We start from the raw sequence: 24,011 nt of genomic DNA on the forward strand, positions 1-24,011 counted from the left end.
TAGTCATTAATGTGTTGATCTCTTAAATTAAAAAAGAAATATCTAAGATACTTAAATATATTTTTCAATTTCTCAAATTTAGATATTCTTTTTAGTTTTTTAAATTAAAATTTGTTTTAGTCTCTCAACTATAAAAAATTAATATGATAATCTTAAATTAAAATTAAATATATAATTTGAGGATGTCACATCAATTAAAAATATAATTTTTATTATAATATAAAAATAAGGATGTAATCTCGATTTAACAGGTGAATTTTATAAAATTAAATTAAAACTAAAAATCTTGATTTTAATTGTCTTGTACTTTTGAAATATTAGTTTTGCGGGTTCAGGAGTTTATTATTTTTTTTATGTAATATTAAATTAAAAAAAGTAAAAGTAGATAATAAATAGTTAGAATAGGTTGTATAAGGTTGAAATATTCATAAAATATTTTTTATTTTTTTTCTAATAAAACAAACATTTTGTGCTGGAAGACTACACTTCAATCAAGGTGTAGTTATCTATATTTGGGCTTACTTATCTAAAAAATAACTATTGGGCCTATTTATCTACATTTGGGCTTACTTATCTAAAAAATAACTATTGGGCCTACTTACCTACATTTGGGCTTACTTATTTAAAAAATAACTATTGGGCCTACTTATCTACATTTGGGCTTACTACAATTGGTCCAATCTATTGTGTTATTTTGTGTGTGAATGTAGCTCATATACAGAAAGCTTAAATTACTTATCAATAAAGTTTGGATGAGTTTTTTCTGTACTAACTTTCAAGTGATAAAATATATAAAAAAAAAGTTAATTATGCATTAATTAATTTATAAAAAACAAATGATATAATTTTTTCAATTTTTTTTAACTTGTATATAAGTTAATTTTATATTTTTTTATTGGATATAATTCAAATTCAACATAAGAGACTCATTCATTACATACACTTTTTTTTTGGTTTCACCATTTATATGCCAATCACTTACTAAAGAGCTTCACTTTCTGTTGCGAAGAACAGTTATATATATATATATATATATATATATATATATATATATTATATTTCCAACGAATTAGCACTACATTACTTCATCGATTGAAACTCTCTAAAGGAAGAAGCGAACTTCCAGCCAACTCTTTGTTCATGAACACTAAACTAGAGATATTTGAAAAAGTTGTTATTATTGAGTTTGATATGTGTTTAAGTCCACTCAATATAGTTTTACATAGTTTTTAACGACAGTTTATATACTTTTTTTTTTCTTTAACTCATCAAAGTATCTTTTAAAGACAAAATCGTGACGTAGTAAATTGATAAATATGTTACCAACCAAATATACATATTTATGAAAATCTCATTCTTATAACCTAATTTTATGAAGGAAGTTGTGCATACATAAACACTCCACCAAACATCATATATTATTTAATAAGAAACATAGAGCCATGATAATAATAGTACATAAATCTCTATGATAGTGTTATTGTTTGGTGTTTGATTCCTTTTGATCCATGTTGTGAGTGGTTTATAAGATGAGTCTCCTTCCTCCAGAACCAGCTTGACGTTGGCAATTGAAATAGACAGCAGCAACTGGTGATCCAAGATTGTAATATTCAGCAAAATCTCTGGTGATGAAATTTTGACGCCAACCAGGAGCATGAATAGACTGTCTACCAGGTTGTCGAAACAACACAAATACTAGACGATGAATCCCTGATGTTGGTCTTGGACTTTCATAACTCACAATCTCTTCTCCTGTCAAATTAATACCATGCTTTATTTACCATATTTATGTTATAATCAACACATTTTTTCCCCATCAGTAGTAAAATGTTCATTCACTATACGAAATTGGTTAAATACCGACTAAAATTAAAGACAAAAAATAATTAGTCACTATATTAACTAAATTATATACTATTTTAGAGACTAGAAAATTATTTGTATCTAAAGTGATTTCTATTATTGATAAAAATTTATAAAATATTTTCCAAATTTGTATCTAAATTAGCTATCAGAGTTTTAGCTACTAATATTTTATATTCTAAATTGGTCTCAATTAGTATTTTAGAGACTAATTTAGAATCTAAAATATTAATAGCTAAAATTTTGGTAGCTAATGATTAGATACCAATTTAAAAACTACTCTATAAATTTTTATTAATAATAAAAACTATTTTAGATATCAATAATTTTTTTAGTTTTTAAAATAGTCTCTAATTTAGTTCAATAATAACTTATTATTCTGGTCTCTAAAATTAATTATTTGATGATCTCGTCGTGTAGTGATTAGGGTTAAAATTGTATTTAACCACAATTATAATCTCTTTTTTTTGTCACTTTTTGAGTAAAAAAAATACAATAGAAAAACTGGTAAAAAGAATGAGTTGGGTACATACCAAAGTTTGCACCTGTTGTTGCTGGAATATTGATTACCAACCTAAACATCCATTGAAGAAAAACAAATAGCATTTTAGATGAATTCTAAGATAATCGTAATTATAACCTACTAATTATTTTTTTTTAAATGATGTATAGTAACAAACACAAAGATTTGATAACATACATCCATTTTTTTAATAAAAAACTTTAGCAAGTTATATCTTACGTATTTTTAGAAGTATATCGCAATTTTTGATTATGTAGTTTAAAATATATTTAAAGGGTAAATTCATAACATAATCCTTAAAAAATAAAAGAGCTTAGTGATGTTGGGCAACTCTTTATGTGATGATGTTGAGAGTAAATTTCAAAAAGTTATTTTTGATCTTTAAAGTTTTACCATTTAAAAATTATCTATATATTAGAATAGTTAGAAAAAAAAAGTTAGAAGAAAGGTGAACAATAACTCTTTTAAAGTTAACTTCATATATTAAAAGAAATATATAATAAGAATATTTAAAAAATAATAATGTTAAAGTAGTTTGATATCTTCTCTTTTATATATAGAGACTAAAATAAGAATATTCTTAAATGGAAAATGAAACTATATGTATTAATATTTATTGAAGTTTATTAAATATCACAGAAAAAAATAGATTTCATATGTATTAAAAAAATTATGTTAGAAAATGTTTGTTAGTACTCTTTCCTTAAAAGAAACTTATTAGAAAAATACCTTCTTTATAAAAAAAATGATGGTATAGAATCAAATAAAATCAAAATTAACACTTGTTATATTGTTCACTTATACTTGTATCGATAACATTTTATAGTAATTACTTTAACTCTTCCAAAATTCTGTTGGGTGTAGTTTTAAAAAATAAATTGTCAGAGAAAAAGAATATATGAATAAATAAATAAATAGTGTAGTTTTAATTGATTGAAAGTATAACAAATTATCAAAATTAAAATAAAAAGGTAAACTGTGAAGTTATGCATGTAACATATATTAGTTATTTTGCATGTGTTATATTAGTTGCATATATTTAACATATATTAGTTGCATTATAAAAAAAATAAGAGAAAAATTGTGAAGAGGGAGATGAAATACGCAACCAAGACCCATTGGGCCATGACTTGACGTACCCCCTTTCTTTCTCTATCCTATTTTTTTTTAGTTTAAATTGTGATTAAATTTTCAAAGTTCACAATTTAAAAATATATTTCAAAAATTTAAAATATATTTTTAAATTAAAAACTATAAATTATATAATCTAAAATATATTTTTAGATTATACATTTTAAAATATATTTTTGAATTTCAAATTATAGCATTCAAAACATATTTTCAATTAAAAAAAAATTACTTTTGACAATTATATATATAAATGCATCAGTTTATAAGTATGATTTGATTAATATAATTTTAAAATTATTCTATTTCAGATAAATAATTTTTTTTTCAATTATAATTTGATAGAGAATTGTCAACACATCATCACTCTTTCAGATATACAATTTGAAATGTCTTTTTAAAATTGTATAATTGAAAATGTTTCTTCACTCATACTATTAGGGTTTTTTCAGCTTTATGGGAGTTTAAGAAGAAAGTAGTTGAAGAAGAAAGTAGGAGGTTCCAAAAAGAAAGGTCCTGAAAATATAAGAAACCCAAGCCCAAAACCCTAAACACATGCACATCTTGGATCAAAATCCTTTGACAGGTTGGATGGAGAAGGTGGTTCTGGTGTTCCATGCAGAACATCAAATATCTCTAATTAACATTCCAACACTATCAGAGCCTTTAATGCTTAATGGTTAGGGTTAAATCGTTTATGATATCAAACATGCATGTGGAGTATTTTATTGTTTGAGATCCCACATTTACCAGAAATTAAGACATTTTATAGTATATAAATAGTGTAAATCTCATTTTATAAATCAATTTGATGAGATTGAGTTTTTAAGTTTCTTTATCATCAATACTTAGTCTGAGTTCTAAGTTGATGAATGAACAGCTTCACAGAATATCCAAGCAAAAACAGTGATTCAGATAAAAAGAAGTAATGAGCAGCAGATAAAAACAGTGAGAAGTTACCAGTGAAGATATTCCCTCATGCTTGGGTTACTTGGGCTGGGTGCATCAGGGTCCACCATGACCTACAAAATGAGTGCATGCATGAGTTTACCTAAGCATTTTTTGGTCACTAAAAACATGTATGATACGACTCATGCTTCACCAATAAATCAAACCTATATTTAATCTTCCAACCTTTATACAAATAATCTTAACACAAGTTTCTTATCACTTAAAAGCTGAGAATTTAACAGATCAACTACATTAACATGATACTATACTGTAACAAGATAAGATAAGAAAGCACATCAATATAAATATATGTTAACCTTAAAAAAACACATTTATATGATACGAATAATTATTAGAAGATTGACGTTGTACCAAAGTGTAAAGCGTCCTGAGATCATCTCCACCAACCTCAACTCTTGGAGTCTTGATTATTTGGGAGGGTTTGAGTTCACCACTATTGATCACTTCTTTGTTATTGTTGTACACAACTCTGAGATGGATGGAGCATGCAAAGGGCTCAAGAACATCTCCTACTACACGTCCTACAACAAGAGGGTTCGTTGTGCCACGCATGATTTCAGTATCTCCCTTTATTTTCTCACTTTCTTTTCCCTATATTTATGACCCAAATCTCTTCCCTTTATATATGCTTTAGTGTGTGAGTTTTCTGAACTGCTATAACATCAATAGATTCTGACCTTTTCCTTTCATTTTATTCAGGAACCACAGTGTGAATGAAAAACTACATCATTGATTCTCGTTATGTTCCTGCAACACCAAGTCAATTGTTGTAAAAATTTGATAAAGTTTAAGCATAAATTCCTCAAGTATGTGATTGCTTGTGAAAAAACTAAACGTAACAATCTTACAAGCAAAGATAAATGTGATGGACACCAAACATTAACATCCATTTTTCTCTTATTCTGATTAGTGTGTCTTGATTTTTTTCTGTATGAAGTTGGTTAAATAATATTTTTGCGTGTTGGTTTATTTTTTTGTAAGTATTAGCATGAGTTTTAGTAGTTGTTGCTAGGAGGATAAAGTTATTATTATGAAAAGACCAAGATTTTTTTTTTCGATCGAATTATTCTTGAAATAGTTCACATTCTTCATGATAAAAAAAAAATTAACATGCATTTGCATTGAATTCCCAAGAAAAATTGAAACATTAAGTTCACTGGTAGTTGTAAAATGTGATATAGAAGTATCATTCATCACCTTATATTACATCTCACAGGGATTAATGGAGCCCTAACACATACATAAGATTTCAAACAGGTGTATTGGATTAGGATTTCAAATTATATTTGAAAACTATTTTATAAAAAAAATCGTGATACTCAGTCTTTTGATTTATCTGATTTTGTAATTATGAGAAAAATAGTTAATTTTAGAATAAGATATTCTATAATTCTTTATTATGTGAATTTATAATTATCATCATTGAGATTTATGATCAATATAACAAATGTTTAAGAATAAGTATTACTTTTCTATTTATTTTTCAAACAAATCTAAGGAGTTGAAGTTTTTTTGAATAATTCTTATTATTTAGATAGATTATTTTTATACCATAATATTTTTTTTAATAAAGGTATATATATATATATATATATAACCTGCATTAGCTTTAAAATCCCAGCCATTCATTCTCATAATAATGACTGTTATATATACTATTTAGTTAAGAATTTTTATAACTTATAAGCATGTTGCAGGTATTTAAAACTATAAACATTTCGATTAATCATTTTATGAAAAATTTCAATGAATTTTACTTGACTTTTTAGTAGGGCATATATACATAATTTATCTCATTTAAATTTTTAAAACTTTTCTTACTCTTTCCTTTTATATCACTTAAGAGACTTTTATTTTCTCTCATTATACACTTGTTTTTTCTTATTTGAAACTATTATAGTTAGTTATTCATGAGCACAACTTGATAAATTTGCAATAAATTTTCCATTAAATCAATAAATGAAAATCTTTATCTTCAGTTATCTGATATATAACGGGTTTTTATTTCTAAAATTACCATATAATTATAAATAATCAACCTAAGAGCTTACTAATTAACTCTATATTGTTTTACATATTTTATATTTTATTTTTATACTTGTTAGTGAAAAAAATAATCTACATTTCAAAGAATATAACTCTGAAAATCCTTGCTTTATAATTTACATATTTTCTTATTATAAATATTGAGATATATATCATAAATCATATATTCTCCACTGAGCTTGTCCTCACGCAATCATTTTCTCTGAATATAGAAGCAGTGTATCTGAGATGAAATAGGTTATTGTCAATATATAAAGAGAGAATATGGAACAAAAATTTGTTCACAATAAAGGCTTTGATTCCTTCACCTTTTTGAATCTTCCTATCACATATATAACAATTTAATTTAATTTCTATAACCTCATAGTATCCATCATTCAAATTCCTTCAGTTTTCAGTTCATTTGTTGGTTCAAAACACAAGTAAAATATTTTTTTTTCAATATTACCATATATTTAAAACTTACACTAAAAAAAAATATTAAACAGAAATCAATTTTAGAGAAAAAAATAATAATTAGTTGTTATATTTACTAAATTATATATTATTTTAGAGACTAACAAAATTATTAGTACCTAAATTAATTTTTCTGATAAATAATTTCTAAATTGATATCTAATTAGCTATCAAGATTTTAGCTACCAGCTTTATCATCTAAATAATTGTTAACTAATTGGATACCAATTTAAAAATTATTTATTAATAAAATTTCATATTTATGTTGTTATTGACTATGTTTAAAGGCTTGTATTAGAAGTGTTATTTTGACCTTAAATCTAATTGATGGTAAAAGCTTCTAAATCTCATTGTCCTACAATTTAGTTAATTAACACTACAAGAAAATCATGAAATAGAAACCAATTTTTAGAGACTAAAATAATTAGTTACAATATAAACTAAAATAGAGATCATTTTAGAAACAAAAAAAAAAAATTGGTTTCTAATTTGGTAGCAAAAACCTTGGTTGCTAATTAGATACCAATTTATAAACTATTTAACAATAATAGAAAATAATAGAAACTAATTTAGAAACCAATTTTCTTTTTAGTTTCTAAAATGGTCTCTAATTTAGTTACTATTGCAACTAATTATTTTGGTTTCTACAAATTGGTTTTTATTTCATGATTTTCTTGTAGTGATTTTTTATATCAAGCACATAGAATGTGTGTTTGTTTTAAGAATGAGTTTTAAAATTCAAAATGATTATGATAATTTTAACAAGATTGTGCTAACTTTAGCATAATCATGTTTTTTCTCTTTAAAGCAATTTCTTTTCAAATAAGTCTAATTTGCTATATTTTCTTCATTTTCATTTTCTTGTAGTAATAAGGATTATATTCAATTTTTTGCTATACTCATTATCTTTCATTTCTCTCTATACCTCTTTACATTACAAGAATAAGAAATAAAAAGAGAATTTTCTTATTCTAAACCTGTGGAGGAAGATATGAAAGTAGATGATAAATTTTTTGAATGATTCAATTATTCTAAAATGTGTTAAGTATCATTGTCATCACAGTATGTCCACTTATAACGAAAATGTGACAAAAGTGAAGAATGAGAATTTAGTATAACATTTTGCTTTTCTAAACATATAACTTTCGAACATATTATTTTATTTGGATGTATATTCTTTTCTCCCTTCTCCACATTATGCCTCTTAGATATTTTTATATATTGTGAAATATAATTTTTATATTTTCAATAATTTTATAAAGAAATTAAATTGGGTGATGGGATGATTAACTTGTAATTTTATATCAAATTTTGTTAAACAAGATGGTTGGTGATTTATAAACATCAATTTCTTTTATTTGTATATAATTTTACCACTTTTGCAAAATTTAAATCAAACTAAGTCACTTATACTTCATATATATTTATGAATATTATTTTGTACTGGAAATTTTATTGCATGTTTTCTTTCTTATTTTTTATCAACAAAGAATAAATAAAATAAAATTAGACATTTCAGTGTCTCAACCACTACAAGAAAATCATGGAATAGAATCCAATTTTTAGAAACCAAAATAATTAGTTACAATAGAAACTAAAATAGAGACCATTTTAAAAACTAAAAAAAAAAATGGTTTCTAAATTAGTTTATATTATTTTCTATTATTGTTAAATAGTTTCTAAATTGGTATCTAATTAGCAACTAAGATTTTAACTACCAATTATTTAGTTTCTAAATTTGGTAGCAAAAACTTTGGTTGCTAATTAGATACCAATTTAGAAATTATTTAACAATAATAGAAAATAATATAAACTAATTTAGAAACCAGATTTCTTTTTAGTTTCTAAAATGGTCTTTAATTTAGTTACTATTGCAATTAATTATTTTGGTTTCTACAAATTGGTTTCTATTTCATGATTTTCTTGTACTGAACTCGTATGTAGAAAAATCCAAATCAAATTTTTTAACACCCAACCAATTGAGGATCCAACATACTCTACAAAACATCAACCAGAATGACAGACATGACAAAATTGATATAAGCATGATCACATCAAAATACAATTACATCATCTTTCCAAAAAAAAGACATATTCTCAGAAAAAACATATCATCATATACTCTTCTCCATCAACTGAATATGATCTTTCTCACTAAAAAAACATATGTGAACCATAGTAAAATTGTAAAATTGTAATGAGATATTATTATGATATTACTAAGAATGAAATATGTTATTTATTATATGAAAATTTGAAACAAGTAGTCATTGTGGTGACTGTGACAAGGATATTTATGTCAAAGGAGGAATCATTTTGTAGCTTGCAAAACCTGGAAAACATAGAGAGAAAGAAAGAAACAATACACTTTTTTTTTTCTAATCCTCAAAGGAATCTTTCAAACTTTGGTGAAGATAAATATATGCATCCTTCAAATTGTGAAATATTCCAATCAACTTTTGTTCCTAGGTTTCTTTTCAATAACCTTTATTTGTTGCCAAATATTTTGTTTTTGTTCTTTTTTCTTTGCTAATAATAATTCAACAATGTGTGAGCTGCAACAAACCTTAGGGTTGGAGCAGCACGTTGAAAGAAGACAAAGAAGACATTATTTCTTCATGCAACTCCATAGTTTCTTCCTGTATACATTATTAAAATTCTAAAACTACCCTTCTAAATTTGTATTTCAAACTAAATTTGTATTTCAAATTTTACAATTTGAATTTCAAATTTTAGATTTTGAAAGTTATTTTCTTCATTTACAAATGATTTTAAAATTATATAATTGAAAATATAAAGTAGGTTTATGAATTTTATAGGTTTCTGAATTCTAGAACTCGAAACTCATTTTTGAATCCAGAAAATGCTTTCTTTATTTTAAAATTCGAAAGTCAACTTTATATTTTGAATTGTATAATTAAAATTATAATTTTAAATTATAAAATTTGGAAGTCAATTTTTATTCTGAATTATACTATTGAGAATCATGATTATAGAAAATGACTTTCAAAATATGATTATAGAAAATGACTTTCAAATTGTAGAATTTTGGAATACAAAAGTTATGAATCTAGAAAATGATTTTCAAATTGTAGAATTTTGAAATAGAGAAACTTAGACTTAATTTTTAATTTTATTAAAAGTAAAGCTGACTTTTCACAAAAATATGGAGGTGGAGAAAGAAATTGATGAAGACCTATTAACCCCTTTTTTCATGTTAATTAATCAAGAGTTCAGCAAAAACTAAGAACGTATCAAAATGCAAAAGAAGACTCTAAAATTAAATTTTAATATAATTGATTTTTATTTTATACTATCAAACATTACTAAAATGTTCAAATTGAAGAAAATCCTCTATCCAATACCACTTCACGATATTAGTTTATATTTTTAGTCATCGTTTTTTCTTTAAATTAAAAATTAAAATTAATTTAAAAATTGATCTTTTTATATTCTATTTCTAAAAGGATGTAAATGCATTAATATTGTTATCTGCATCAGTAATGCATACCAATTATTAATTATAAATGTAATACGTAAACATAATGTTGTTTTTAATATTTCCAATTAGATATATTAACCAATCAAATACTTGCAAAATATTTATATTATTAGTATGATTTTAATTGTGTGAGAGAGAGATAGAGATATAAAAAATATTATAAAAGAAAAAACTTTTGGAATGAGCCTAGACTTTCAGTTCACCTAATTTTGGTGGATAAACCTATCTTATCCGATTGCACCCCATTGTTTCCACATGCACCACCATACTTTTGTAAATCTCAAAAATATTCTTCTAAAATTGGATTTAGGTTTTGATGTTTATTGCTTGGAGTAATATTATTTATTTATATTTAATTAAGGGTAAAATGGTCTTTTTGCCACTCCATGAGGTAACATGCTGGAACCAATGGGTGCTGGAATAAATTGTCTCGTCTTTATTACCCTTATATAACAAAGATATTTTTAACCCCATATTATTGTAAACAAATGTGACTATTTTCAGACACAATTATATTTATCTTCCTTGAGATTATTGATAAAAAACAATTATTACTTTTATGCTTTCAATTAAATGGTATACATACTCATTCTTAGTTTTTTTTTTTTTTAAATCATTTCTCATGTTTTTATTAATGACACTCTTTAAACTTATATTTTTTTAAAAATAACACTCACCTCTCTTGTTTTATTTAAAATATTATATTATCTAAAATTTAAATAAAAGTATAAAAATATATTTTTTTATAAATGAAAAAATGAATGCTTTCTACATAATATTTAGGTCAGTGTCATTTTGTAAAAAAATATAAGGAAGATGAATGTGATTTATCAACATATGTTATTAATTAAATGTGCATTTAGAAACTAGAAAAAGTGTAAATGTTTATTTCAAATCTAAAAAGTTTGAAGGACCATCAAAATAAGTTTATAAATCAACTTAAACCGTCATGAGTTCATGTTGAATAGAGTTGAGAAAATGAAATATTTTTCACAAAATAAAATATTTTACAATAAATTAAAATTTAGAACTCCAGCTACTTGAATTGAAACTTGTGTAGAAGGGACTTGACCCATCAACTCATTAAAAAAAGCACTTAATTGTCAAGATAATATTTAGTTAAAACTTTAATTTATTATGTGAAAACATAGAAGCCTGTAACAGTGCATTATACATATTATTTTGTCTAGAAACAGGTTTTCCTAGCCCAGTAACCAAAGACAATTTTCGTTCGTTGTAGTACTATGCTATGAACATCGCTAACACGACGAATTTTCAGACAAATAAAATCAAATGCAAATTCTCTATTGTATAGATCATTCTCATGAATGCAAACTACTCATCAGATCAAACTAACAAACAGAAACCATTCCTAAATTACTAATAAAGATTTGGTATAGCACATCAAATACGATAGCAAGAACAAGGGTAAGTCATAAATTTCATATCGATTTCAACAGAAGCTTCAGACACATCAAAAGAAGCTTCAAACCACACTAAGATATAAATAGCCTAACCATATCTCATCAAGGAAAAGTGCTTTGAAATTTTCAGGGTGGGTTAAAAGTAATAACAAAAATGCATTTCACCATATTCCTCATACAAATTTAGGCAAGACAAGCATGTGCATCAATACCTAAATTGACAAACATATCGTACAGAATGTATGACGGTCGTTTAGATGTATTTAAGACCAGAGATATATTGTTGCCTAGAAATTAGATACTGAGCCAGGGAATATATAACTCCTAATATACCCAAGATCTTAATCTTGAGTACATCTGTACATGCAATGGGAAGCAGATTAAGAGGCAAAGTTATCCAAGGGGGTGAGTCACTTTGCTTCGTATGGCTCCACACGTACCTGTTGAAAAGTATATGACTGGGAAATGTTAGAATGAGGAGGGCCAAATTCTTCACCACAAAAATCCAGTCTGGCCCACCAATTTGAAGACCCCATCCACTGTTTCCTTGCCAAACGTCTTCCCATATGCAGTAGATGGTAGTTAAAACAAAGTAGGCTGATATGACTACAGTAACAGGAAAATATCTATGTTTGTCCCCAAAACCAGCAACAAAATCAGAGTCCTGATTAAGCAGCAGCAGGATAGGAGCCAGGAAAAATATGGCCCTGTTTGAGCCACCAGTAAGATTAACATTCAGGACTAGACATATAGCAAAGCACAATACTGTGGCAACATTGCCGACGGCAGGCATCCAGGCTCCATCTGCAGCCATCTTCTTTATTGTAAAGGAGGGTGCTGTAGTAGCCCGACGATGCTGCATAAACCTCATTCTTGGCAGGAAACTAGCAGATGCAGTTTGACTAGCATGATTTTGTCTGCCCCCACCTGCATCAATAACCTTCTCCCGCGCGAGTTTATACTTTATCTCCAAGGCTATAAGCATAAAGATTGCTGCATACAAACCTAGAAGAGATATTCGGGCACCCTCAATTGCTAGCAATGTTGTAAGCTTCTTCTCCTCCTCACTCAAAATTCCCAGCTCACTTTCTTCAAGAATATTTTTAATTCTCAGTTGGCCCTCTAAAAGATAAGTAACAGGAAAGAGAGCCACAAGTAGAGCAAATACCCAGGGCAAAACCTTTGTGCTCGTAGCAGAGGGCAGATGAGTGAAGACAACAAAAACAGAGGCACAAACCATAGTGACAACAATGAGAACATGCAGAACGCCAGCCCAGAGAAAGTATTCAGCAGCAATATAAATACCAAGGGCAATCCCCATAGCAATGGAGTAAAATGTCCGTAATTCAACAATGTACTTAATGGGTATAATAGATGTAACTGATGCCAGAGTCAGCAAAATTGCAATAATAATAAGCCAAGAAGGCCAGGTAGGCTTGCCAGCTGTATATCCATAAATTGAGATATCATCAGCAGAGTGACGGGCAGTCTTGATTAGGTCTGACCGGTAAGTCAATGACACAGGAAGAGGGGGCTGCATCAGAATAAAAAGTAGACCAGTTGCCACTACCAGCACTAGACATCTTTTGGCAGACTGCAAAGAAACCAAAAGTTTATGGTCAATCTTTAGAAATTAGAAGTAGATTAAAAAGGAAGACATGATTATTTACTTTGTCAGCCACAGATAATGTCTAATTGGTCGTGAATCAATTGAATAGCAAAAGTTTGCAAATTGCAATGAATATCATATGATCCCCACACCCAAAATAAACAATGAAAAACACAGGATTGGATAGATATGCATACCAAAACATGCGAGAAATGAATAGCAACAATTGGAACACAAGCCAATCCGGTCAACAGTATACAGAATCCCAAAATTAAACCATCTGAAGGAGACCTTCCATTCCACCACTGGAGAGCTTCAAAAATTGTTTCACGACAAAACCATACAGACAAGCCAACTACACAGGCATGTGCATAACCTTGCCATGGTTTCATCCTAGAAGTTGTTTTTGATCTCTCCCTACAAAATCCAACAACAGTGAATTACCAAAAGTTCAACAATAAAGTCCAGAGGTGAAATATATGTAGGTTACTTAAGGTAGGATCCCCCCAAACCGACAAATTCCAGAGACTGTCAAAGTTACCTGTAAAGAAGCAATGGAGGGGAAACAGCCAACAAGAGGACTGCAGAAACCCAAACAACAGACTTTGAAGAAATAAACAACATGGCTAGCTTTGAAAAATAGAGGCAAGTCAAAATCCAAACTGCTTTTCCTCCAATTCGATTATCCACAGATAGCCTTCTGACCAAAGCCAAACCCAATAAAGTTGTCATCACAACCATATAGCTAGGATACATCACCTCATCCTCAAATCCATAATAGTATATGCTAGAATAATTGAAAAATCGGTTCTCAATGTAGCATAAGAGCAGCGCATGACTTATCAGACCAGCCTCAGATAAAAAGTTCAGCTTTGAAGGTAGTAGAGCTAAACCGGGAATAGTCATAGCCAAGACAGAATTTGCTATTATGAGTTTGCAAAAAGATTTAAGGGACATCCCTGCCATCCAAATGTTTAAATCCCAGAAGTTGTGCAGAACAAACCATGTAGCCATCAAGCTTCCAAGAATAACAAAAGCAAAGTATGACACTAGGCTCTTCTTTTCAAAAAACCGAGCCAAATAAAAGCCTGCGACTGCAGGCAGAGGGAGGAACTGCAAATCAAAGGTTGAAATATGTCAGCGATAAAAAGAAAAATCTACAAGGGTTAATGGAATAAATATATTAACCACAAACATAAGCAATATTATCATTATCCACCAAAGAAGTCAGCACACCAAAAATTGAATTCTTAAGAAAGATGCAGGCAGTTAACCAACCAGCTGTTTCGTGAAGCAATATGAATTTTAGCGTATTAAGCAGTGTTTTCTGGTTTCCAAATCCTAGATAGGTAGTTTAGTGGATCAGCCACTGTGCTAGAGAACACTATAACAATATAGTAGATTATAGAGAGGGCATTCTACCGAAGACAACAGATATAATTAAAATGTTACAAGGAATAATTATTTTAATACAAATGAAACTGAATTTTGCAATACTAGTTTTAATTGTTATCTAAAATTATATCAATATTATCATTGTTGAGATCTCACATCGACTAGAAATATAGTCAATGTATTATAAGGCTGGGAAGTCCATTTCTCACTTATATTTAAGACTGAACTAAGGAGCTTAAATCCAGGTAACTTAGATGTTAATTAAAACAGATTATTCCATAAAGGTTTACTTAAACTGGTCTCCACCATACTTCTGTGTGCCAGTACACCCAGACATAAAAAGATTGACCTCGAATATGTATTCGCATAAATCAGCATTTCCCATACTAAACTAAAATAATTGCACATTGCACAATATAAGCATACTCACATCAGACAAATTTATATTGAACTACCATGAAATAGTAATGTAAAATAAAACAATAAAACCAAAACAACCAATCAAGGTTTTCCTATCATAAAACATATAGATCAACAAGATTAAGAACCAATATGTGTGTGTGTGTGTCCAGACTGAAACTCAACTTACGATCAGATTAGGGACAAAATCAAACAATATCAACTTGATCGAACTAGATGACTGTGGAAAAGCAGTTTGGATCAGTTCTTTCTAAGGAAACACTGATTGATTTGGTTCTTGATTTGTACAAGTTTCTAACCAATCTAGATCATACCAACCAAAGAGGTAACACAAAAGCAGCACCAAGCCAGCACAAACCTTTCCAATTTTCCAAAGCTCACCCTCTGACCAAACATGTAACACAATATACATAACATAAATGATAAATCTTTATATGGATCCTTCTGTACATCTAATATTGTTAAACATTGCAAGAAACTTAACATTTTTTAAATGAATATTTTTAAACCTCTAACCTATATAGATATTTTATTCAGCTTGGAATAGATTAAAAACATGGATAAATGGAAATATATAGAAGTAATCATGTACATTGTGCAAGACTATGAGCCTTTAAAGGGGGGATGTTGACGAAAAACATTTGAAGGTTTAGGATTTAATAGGTCAGGATAATGATTTTTGTGGAAAGATGACGGTATAGCCTATAGACAGATGCGAGTATACAAGCCGTGTGAGGGGATCGTGGGGTTAGAATTGGTTCTGTTTGGGTGCTGTCTCGGTTTTGTATAATGATATCCACAACCTACCTTTATTCAAAGGCATTCTAATTTACTATGTATGTTAAACTAGAATAATACACACACAACTGCCTCATTCACTTGTCCTAATTATCACCAATTATTGTATACGCTAGCAGCACTTTCAGTGGTCAATAGTGAAATAAAGGAAAAAAAATATAAAAAAAATGACTAGTTTACTCAAATTTCTATTCTGAATTTACAATGAAGCTATAAAGCTTTTAGAAAAAAACAGGTTGTGATTTGTGAGGCTGACTTGAATCTAACTATCTGCAGTTCTACCCATTCCCTCGTATACGTGTTAGTTCCACGTTTCCATCAAGTGTGCCAAAAAGCACACGTTAAGGAAAAATTGTTTCAGAAAATACACAATTAATTTGTTACAATGGCAGGTAGCACAGCGGTTTGACCAACAAATTAATCGAACTTGAATTGTAACACTAGCTCACTCCTACTCCAAGTACCTTTACAACACTGCAAAAATCTAAAGACTGAACGGTGAATAAAATTAACAATCTCAAACTGCTTACCAGCAAGGGAAACCCCACAACAACTGCTCCAGCAGCACTGACCACAATAGCAGAAGTAGTGAACGCAACAGAGCTGAGGGCATCGGAAACCAAACCCATGGCATAAGCACCGGCAGCAGCAGACCCTCCAAGCATGGTAATAGTCACAAGAACATAATTCAGCGGCGGCGGCACCTGGATGTACCTTCCAAAGGCATGGAAAACCACCCTGACCTCCAATGCAACGACGACAAAAACCAATGCAACAGCGCCATTGACGACACGAATGCTGTGGAGCTGGTTGGGGTTGCCAGTGACCCACCAGAGCGCACCCCTGGTGGAAGCATAGAGCTGAAAGAGGAAGGGAAGGAAGAAGAGGAGGATGAGGTCACAGAAGGAAGCAGCGGAAGAAAGAAGGAGAGAGTAATGGGAGGCAATGTGGAACAAGAGAGGAACGAAGAGAAGGTTGAGAGTGTGGACGCAACTCTCCAGAGGGCCGAGGATGAAGCTGTCACGGGGAGCCTCGCCGCCGTGATACCTGGCCTCGTGTTTGGTCTTGAAGGAGGAGACGCGAGGGACGGAGAAGAGCCAGTAGAAGCAGCAGTTGAAGGCGGCGAGGTAGTAGGCGGCGTTGTTGATTCCGACGGCGGCGATGGCGGCCCAGGCGAAGAGGGAGGATGCGGAAATGGGGAGGCAGGCGAAAAGGAGACGCTCGAGGGCGACGGCAATGGAAGGGTTCTCGAGGAGGAGCCACTTGAACTGGAGAGAGGACCACACGCCGAGGAGGAAGGTGGTGTGGGCGCAGAGGAAGGAGGCGATGGCGGCGACGGCGACGGAGGAGTTAAAGGCGGCGAGGAGGGAGGAAGAGGCGGAGAGGAAGAAGGCGAGTTGGGCGAAGATGAGGGAGAACCACACGGCGAAGAAGGCGGCGGGCTTGAGGCTGAGGGCGTCGAGGATGTAGGAGATCATAAGGCCGACGACGAGGGTGGCGACGACGGAGGTGCCGCCGAGGTCGAGGAGGAACAGTGCGGATGGGACTAAGGCGATGGCGATCCGGTAGTTGTGGGCGAATGATGAGGGGATTTTGAGGGATCTGGAGGAGGAGGAGGAGACGGCGGTGGAAGTGGAGGAGATGCCATTGCCATGGAGGCGATGCGACGGCGACGGCGAAGGGTGAGAGTCGTTAGGGTTTGGGGAGGAGGAGAATGAAGGGGCGCTGTTGGATGAGGACAAAGATACGTGAGGGCGAAATGCGCGTGGTTGCAGCATTTTACAATCTCTTCTTCACTTTCTCCTCTCACCAAAACTTGATCGCTGAACAACCCAATTTCTCACTTCATTCGTTCATTCTTCTCTAACAGAGCTAGCTTCAGTAGAGTCTTTTCTCAACTCTATTTTTCCTTTGGTCAAACTCGTTGCTTCTCTTCTCCTCTCCTCTCTTCTCCTCTCTTCTCTTCTCCGTCTCTGCATTTCGTGGGCCTTCCTTTTCTCAAACAGGCTTTTTCTTCATTCTGTCTCTGCATTTCGTGGGCCTTCCTTTCCTCAAAGTCTTTTTCTTCCTACACCCCCTCTTATGCTTCTTCCTCTCAAAGAGTGCAACCATGGTAGAGAACAAATGTGTAATTGGAGGTGCATCATTAACAATTGTGTGGTGCAATGAGCGTGAATATTTCAATCTTTTTGTTGTTGGTAAGCAGGTGCAGGTAGTAATCACAGGGGTGCAGGTAGAAATAGTATTTTCCTTTCTTATTCTCTCTCACTCACCCTTTCATTCATTAAAATATTCTCACAATTGCTCTTCACACCCCGTCATTTCTTCCTTTCGCCTCCCCATTATAATGCAATAACCTAATCATTTTTTAAAATTCTTATACTTCTCGTAAATTGATTACACGTCACATTCTGAAAAAAAAAACTGAAATCAGAATTCCAAAATACGCTTTAGTATGCATAATTAAAAGTTATTTTTTAACCGTTCATTTGCAAAACCGCATAATAAGATTTATTATCATGAAATGAAATTTTCAAAATACCTCAATTTATTCTAAAATGTTCTCTCTGAAAATTTGCTATAACTTTTTCAAAATACATTGTTTCTAAAATATCTCTGCAATATTTAATTGGAAAACTTTTTAATACACTACATATAACATTTATCAGAACGTGAAAACTCTAAAAGCTCATTTTTATCAATCCACTTCAATGGGAAGGTGAAGTAAACAACTGTTGAGGTGCCAAAGAAAAGGCTGAAAATTATTCAAGTATCATTTCATTCTCTTAAGACCACATCATTAGAGGCCTATAGTGTGGTCTTGTAAAAAAAAAAAATGTTTCTTCCTGCATCTTTACATTTTTCCTTCCTGCACCCCTATATTCTTCAAAATACTTAAATTACTCTTGACACTTACACTTTTGGTTGATTTCAGAATACGGGGTATTCCATAAAGAAAAGATTTTCCCAAAATATAAATTTCAGAAGACAAAAAAAAACTATTCTAAAATTCTGGAACATAATTTTTCATTCTGAAATGATAAATCCAGAATTTATAAAATGTAATTCAGAAAGTATGTTCCAAAAAAATTCTGAAAAAAATAATTCGGAAGTCATTTTTAAAAGGAATAAAATAGATTCCTGTGAATTTGGGCTCAAAGAAATGGTGGGGTGCAGGGAGAAATTTGTTGGGTGCTGGAAGAAACACCAAAAAGAAAACCTATAAAGTAAGATTTGTATGAATTTGGGCTCAAAGAAATGGCGTCATGTGATTTCTAGTAATATTCGTGTTCTATTTGTGCTATTTCCCACCTGTTTTTTTGTTCTTGCATTCTACAACAATTTAAGCGCGTTTTTTGTGAACATACAGTACATAACCTGATTAATACTACATGTGCAATTGTACTCATTGAGAGTTTTAATTTCAACCTTAATTTTCCCCAATAATCGATATTTAAGCTTATATAAATGAAATAGAGAAGCTACAGTACAATGTGCATAAAAGTTACAGAGAAGTAACTTGTAGTAATGAGTCCACTTTGTGTCAGACAGTGGAACCAAACACGCAACAAGTTGTCACAAGTTGACACGCACAGTGAGTTATGTTAGAAAGTGTTGGAAAAATCAGAATAAAATCTTCCTCGTTGGTGTAATGGAAGGGACAATCTAATTTCATCCCGTTAGTTTCTTGATCAACATGTTGAATCAGATTCAAACTCTGATATCACTATTGAAAAAATCAGAATAAATTCACTTTTTGTGGTGGAGATACAAAATGGACACTACTATAGGTTGTATTATTTTTTCTTTTATTCTATTTTTTTTATCTGCTTATTTTTTCAGCAAATGTTTACTAAAAGAAGAATTTGTTCTGACTTTTCTGATTAGAAGAGAAAGAACATGAGTGGGTTATGTTTGTGCAAACTTAAAACCTAATTACATTAGAGCTTGACGAGGAGGTTTCCTAGGAGGACAAGATATGGTCCTTTGTTGTTGTCGGCATCGTATAATTTCGTAGAAACTGTGATGCCTGCACTTTCACATACGAAGCTTAATTAAGTCCCATGATAATGACCGATGGGACGGGTGGTTCCCCTTCAATGCCAATGCAGCCACCCGTTACGCGCATTTACGCTGTGCAACACCACTTCTGCACGAATCATTATCACCGTCATTAATATCCAAGATTATTTTGCGTACAATTCACTCCACCACTTCATTTTTTCAATACTGCTATTCTGACCTTTTCAAATTACAAGGTTACACACTTTTGTTATCATTCAGTCCAATTTAACGTTCTTAACTTCTTAACAACTCAATCTCTCCTAATAATTGCACACAAATGCATAAGTCTTTTTGTATGTGACACTTTTCAACACAGTTCAAACATTTTATAATGCTAAAACGCGTACAGACACCATAACACATTCTTCCCATCTATTCATAAATCGGCGTAATTGGTGTAGTAGTAATTGGCGTAATTGTAACGCTGGATCTTTACTCTGAGTTTTAGTACGGAAAATGTTCACATAGCACCACCAAGCTGCCACACTCACTACGCAACACCCCAGCTTAGTTCGTGAACAATTTTGCAAAGAATTAATGTAGAAGACTTTTTTTTGCTGAAGGGATTTTATTTGTAATTGAATAATAAACTTGAAATCAAAGGACATGATTCTAGGAGAGAGAATATCTTTTATTTCTGAGTCAGTTTTTCAGTACTTATTTGGTCATAGGGAAGGTTTGGAACTCTATAAATACGATGAATCCCATAGGGTGGAGGACTGAATCATTATGGCTGAAAATCGCTTAAGTTTCTAAACTAGAACAGATTTAAAAAAATTCCAATCTCCAACCAAAGTCTAAATAACTGAACTGTCATGTGCAACTACCACAAACTAAACGATGATCAAGTCACAACAAGAACATTTATAGGGCTGTGTGTATAATGTTAATAATACTAAACAAATGATGACCCCTGACCTTTTCTAAGGTACTCCATCTCTTCACTACTCGATAAGGTAGGTCCCTAATCAACGGGGTTATTTTTGCTGGGTGGGATTTCAGCTACTGAAACTTGGGTTGAATACTTCTTAATTCTCAGAGAAATAAGTACACTAGACAAAATACCAACTACAGGAAAAAAGTAGGACCAAATTTGAGATTTCTCAGAGCCAGAGGCCGTAGCGACAGCAGCACCAGCAAGGCTTCCAATAGATGTATTCTGCAAGATCATGGGAAGACATCCAATGGCTGTAGGAAGAATAAAATCCAAAAGGAACCGAACTTCAGTAGCCGCCAAGGTATAGTTAATAACATAAGAGGGCACAGGTGAGAACCGAGCAAGAAGAACAAATTTCCAACCATCTCGCTCAACTCCTGTAGAGATCATGTGAAAATATCTGTTTCTTTTGGCCCACTCCATTGCTGAGCTTGAACTCCTGAATACCAACCTGAAAGAACCCAAAATTAAGCAGAGAGAAACACCCCAGAAATTACATGCAAGCTTAAGTTCGCACATGCAATCAAATCAACAATGCGACATTAACACCCGGATATCATTGTTACTACTAACTAGACAAGTTAAACTATAATAGTATTCGCATAAAAGCCTCCTTCACTAAACCTATGAATAAGATTTTATTGTTGACTTGTATATACACTGACAACTGTTCTCGGCAGTCGGTGGTAAAGTCAAATATGCAAAAACTAAAATGGCAATGATTTTCTTGAATTTCTATTCTGATAAAGCTATAAAGAAGAATTTTCAACAAGTTTTAAGGCCAACTTGAATTACTCGATCTACTATTTTTCCCATTCCCAAGGACATAAATTAGGTCCACCTACTTGAAACTGAGGCGAAGATACAAGTTAAGTAAACATAGACACGGTTTCAAGAAAATTCACAATTGTTTTCGTACAATGACAGCACCGCTTTTGAACACATAACCCCTACAAACTAATCAAGGACAACGAACCAATCCATATTCTCTATTCACAAAAGTAGTATTGCCAGTTACTTCCTCCTTAACATGAGTTAACAAGTTAGCAAATGTTCATAATTACGAGTGTTATCAACATAGTACCCCAACACAATTTCTGCTAATTAAAATTTGTTAAAAACTACAAAATAATTAGTGATGTTCGTTAAATATGAAGGGGGACCCATAAAATTTTATTATTTTCGATAGATTTCAGGTCATAGTAGCAAGAAGTGTATTAAAAGGGTCGAGTTCCAACTTCTCTGTGCCATTGTTTCTCTAATTATTTTTGGCTCACTTATAGAAGGGTAAAATTTTATTGCAATGCAAAGCGAAAAATAATCAAAAAGACTAAAGAGGAGAATATAACCTCTGCAAAGAAAACAAAAAGATAAAACAAACACAAGTCAGCACAAAAACATATTCCAATTGCCTAGAAAATTTTCCTAAAAGATTCCCACAATAAAAGACATGAAGCTTAACATAAACAGGAAAACACCAAATAGACAACGATACTAAAGTTCGTGGCACTCCTTTTCCATAGACAAAAGGAAATCCAAATTCCAATTAAATTCTTTAGAGCCATCCAAAAGACAAGATTGAAGAGGAACAAGGTGTTAAAAAACAGTCCACAACCACAATACCTAGATCTTTCTATGTCTGAAACCAAAGGCCACGTTTATCCTTAATTTCCACAAAACAAAAGATCGCAGTCACACTTTAAAATCTCAATGAGGACTAACAGCAGAGGATAATTCATTGTTCAGCTCACTGGCCTAATCAAGCAAGATGTAATCTCCAAATTGCTCGGATCAATCAGATAGTTTCCATAAATTGCGGTAATTGATTAAAAACCTAAACACGAGCTATTCAGTTTTAAATGCAGCCAGAAAATAACAGAAATTCAGATAATTAGTTCGATCAACCACAACTAGTGTCCCTACGCCAAAATCAACCATCAATTAAACGTTTCTTCATAACGAATTGACAATTAACAAGCTAAAATCACACGGAAAGCAAAGTCAACGACTACAGTAGTTATAATTTCGAAAAAACTGAGTGAAGAAACGTGAAGAAGAGGTATAAACCTGCCAATGGAGAAGGAGAGTGAGGCGGCGAGGATTTTGGCGGAGAAGACGCATAAGACGGAAGGTAAAAAGCCGAAGAGAAGAGGAGCGGCGGTTTCGAAGAAGATTGCGGAGGGCAAACAGAGGGAGATGGAGATCGTGTGGAGCGACACGTAGAGAGGGATCGCCCAAATCCCTAACTTCTCCGACCATTCTCTGGCCAACCTGAAAGACGCCTCCCTGTCCCATCCACCGCCTTGCCAACCTCTCCACACCGCCACCGCCACCGCCAGCACGGCCACTATCCACCACCAGCCCCGCCACATTGTTGCCGCGATTTCGTTTCTCAACGAACACACCCACACGCCGCCACTGGAGTTAAACCTTATTGGGTTGTTACTATTATTTAATACTGTTAAATATTATCGATATGAAAGATGTCAGATTTGTCTATTCTATTTTTAAAACGCTGGCGTTTTCCCCACTGTAATTTTCACAACTTATCTCTATAACTTATCAATATATTATTAGAAGGTAGATTGGTTTTCGTTTTCTATTTGTTTTTATGTTAATGTTTTTGTCATTTTCCCTCAAGTTGATACGGTAGGAAAGGCAATGCAAGCACCTCACTTTACAAGAAAAAGTGTTGGGTGGATTCAGTATTTTAATTTATTAGTTTGTTTAAAATCATTTTATATAACTTACAATTCGTATAAACGGTTGTTAACCTATGTAGCAATTACACTCCAATAACTACGACACGAAACGTATAACTTTTACGATGTAAGATAAGAGAATTTGGACAAAAATTTATATATTCTATAATT

The 24,011-nt window shown here is 31.6% G+C and overlaps 3 protein-coding genes across 3 annotated transcripts; all 3 read right to left on the reverse strand.

Annotated features, from left to right (window-relative positions):
- Window positions 1-1,299: 1,299 nt before the first annotated feature.
- On the reverse strand, window positions 1,300-5,304 carry LOC137827035 (protein HEADING DATE 3A). The gene is made up of 4 exons (XM_068633231.2): window positions 4,838-5,304; window positions 4,475-4,536; window positions 2,397-2,437; window positions 1,300-1,752 (listed from the first exon to the last, which is right to left on the reverse strand). Exons 1-4 carry the CDS (start codon window positions 5,036-5,038, stop codon window positions 1,523-1,525), a joined length of 534 nt encoding a protein of 177 aa, XP_068489332.2. The 5' UTR covers window positions 5,039-5,304; the 3' UTR covers window positions 1,300-1,522.
- A 6,746-nt stretch (window positions 5,305-12,050) lies between these two features.
- NEF1 (no exine formation 1) lies at window positions 12,051-18,126 on the reverse strand. The gene is made up of 4 exons (XM_068628680.2): window positions 16,667-18,126; window positions 14,065-14,636; window positions 13,721-13,940; window positions 12,051-13,508 (listed from the first exon to the last, which is right to left on the reverse strand). The coding sequence occupies exons 1-4, from the start codon at window positions 17,912-17,914 to the stop codon at window positions 12,168-12,170; spliced, it is 3,381 nt and encodes a 1,126-aa protein (XP_068484781.2). The 5' UTR covers window positions 17,915-18,126; the 3' UTR covers window positions 12,051-12,167.
- A 2,842-nt stretch (window positions 18,127-20,968) lies between these two features.
- Window positions 20,969-23,705, reverse strand: LOC137824279 (SNARE associated Golgi protein family). Its single transcript, XM_068629851.2, has 2 exons — window positions 23,206-23,705; window positions 20,969-21,589 (listed from the first exon to the last, which is right to left on the reverse strand). Exons 1-2 carry the CDS (start codon window positions 23,508-23,510, stop codon window positions 21,166-21,168), a joined length of 729 nt encoding a protein of 242 aa, XP_068485952.1. The 5' UTR covers window positions 23,511-23,705; the 3' UTR covers window positions 20,969-21,165.
- Between the last annotated feature and the right edge of the window lie 306 nt (window positions 23,706-24,011).

The sequence above is a fragment of the Phaseolus vulgaris genome, chromosome 8, assembly GCF_051622355.1.
Source record: "Phaseolus vulgaris cultivar YP4 chromosome 8, ASM5162235v1, whole genome shotgun sequence".
NCBI lineage: Eukaryota > Viridiplantae > Streptophyta > Magnoliopsida > Fabales > Fabaceae > Phaseolus > Phaseolus vulgaris.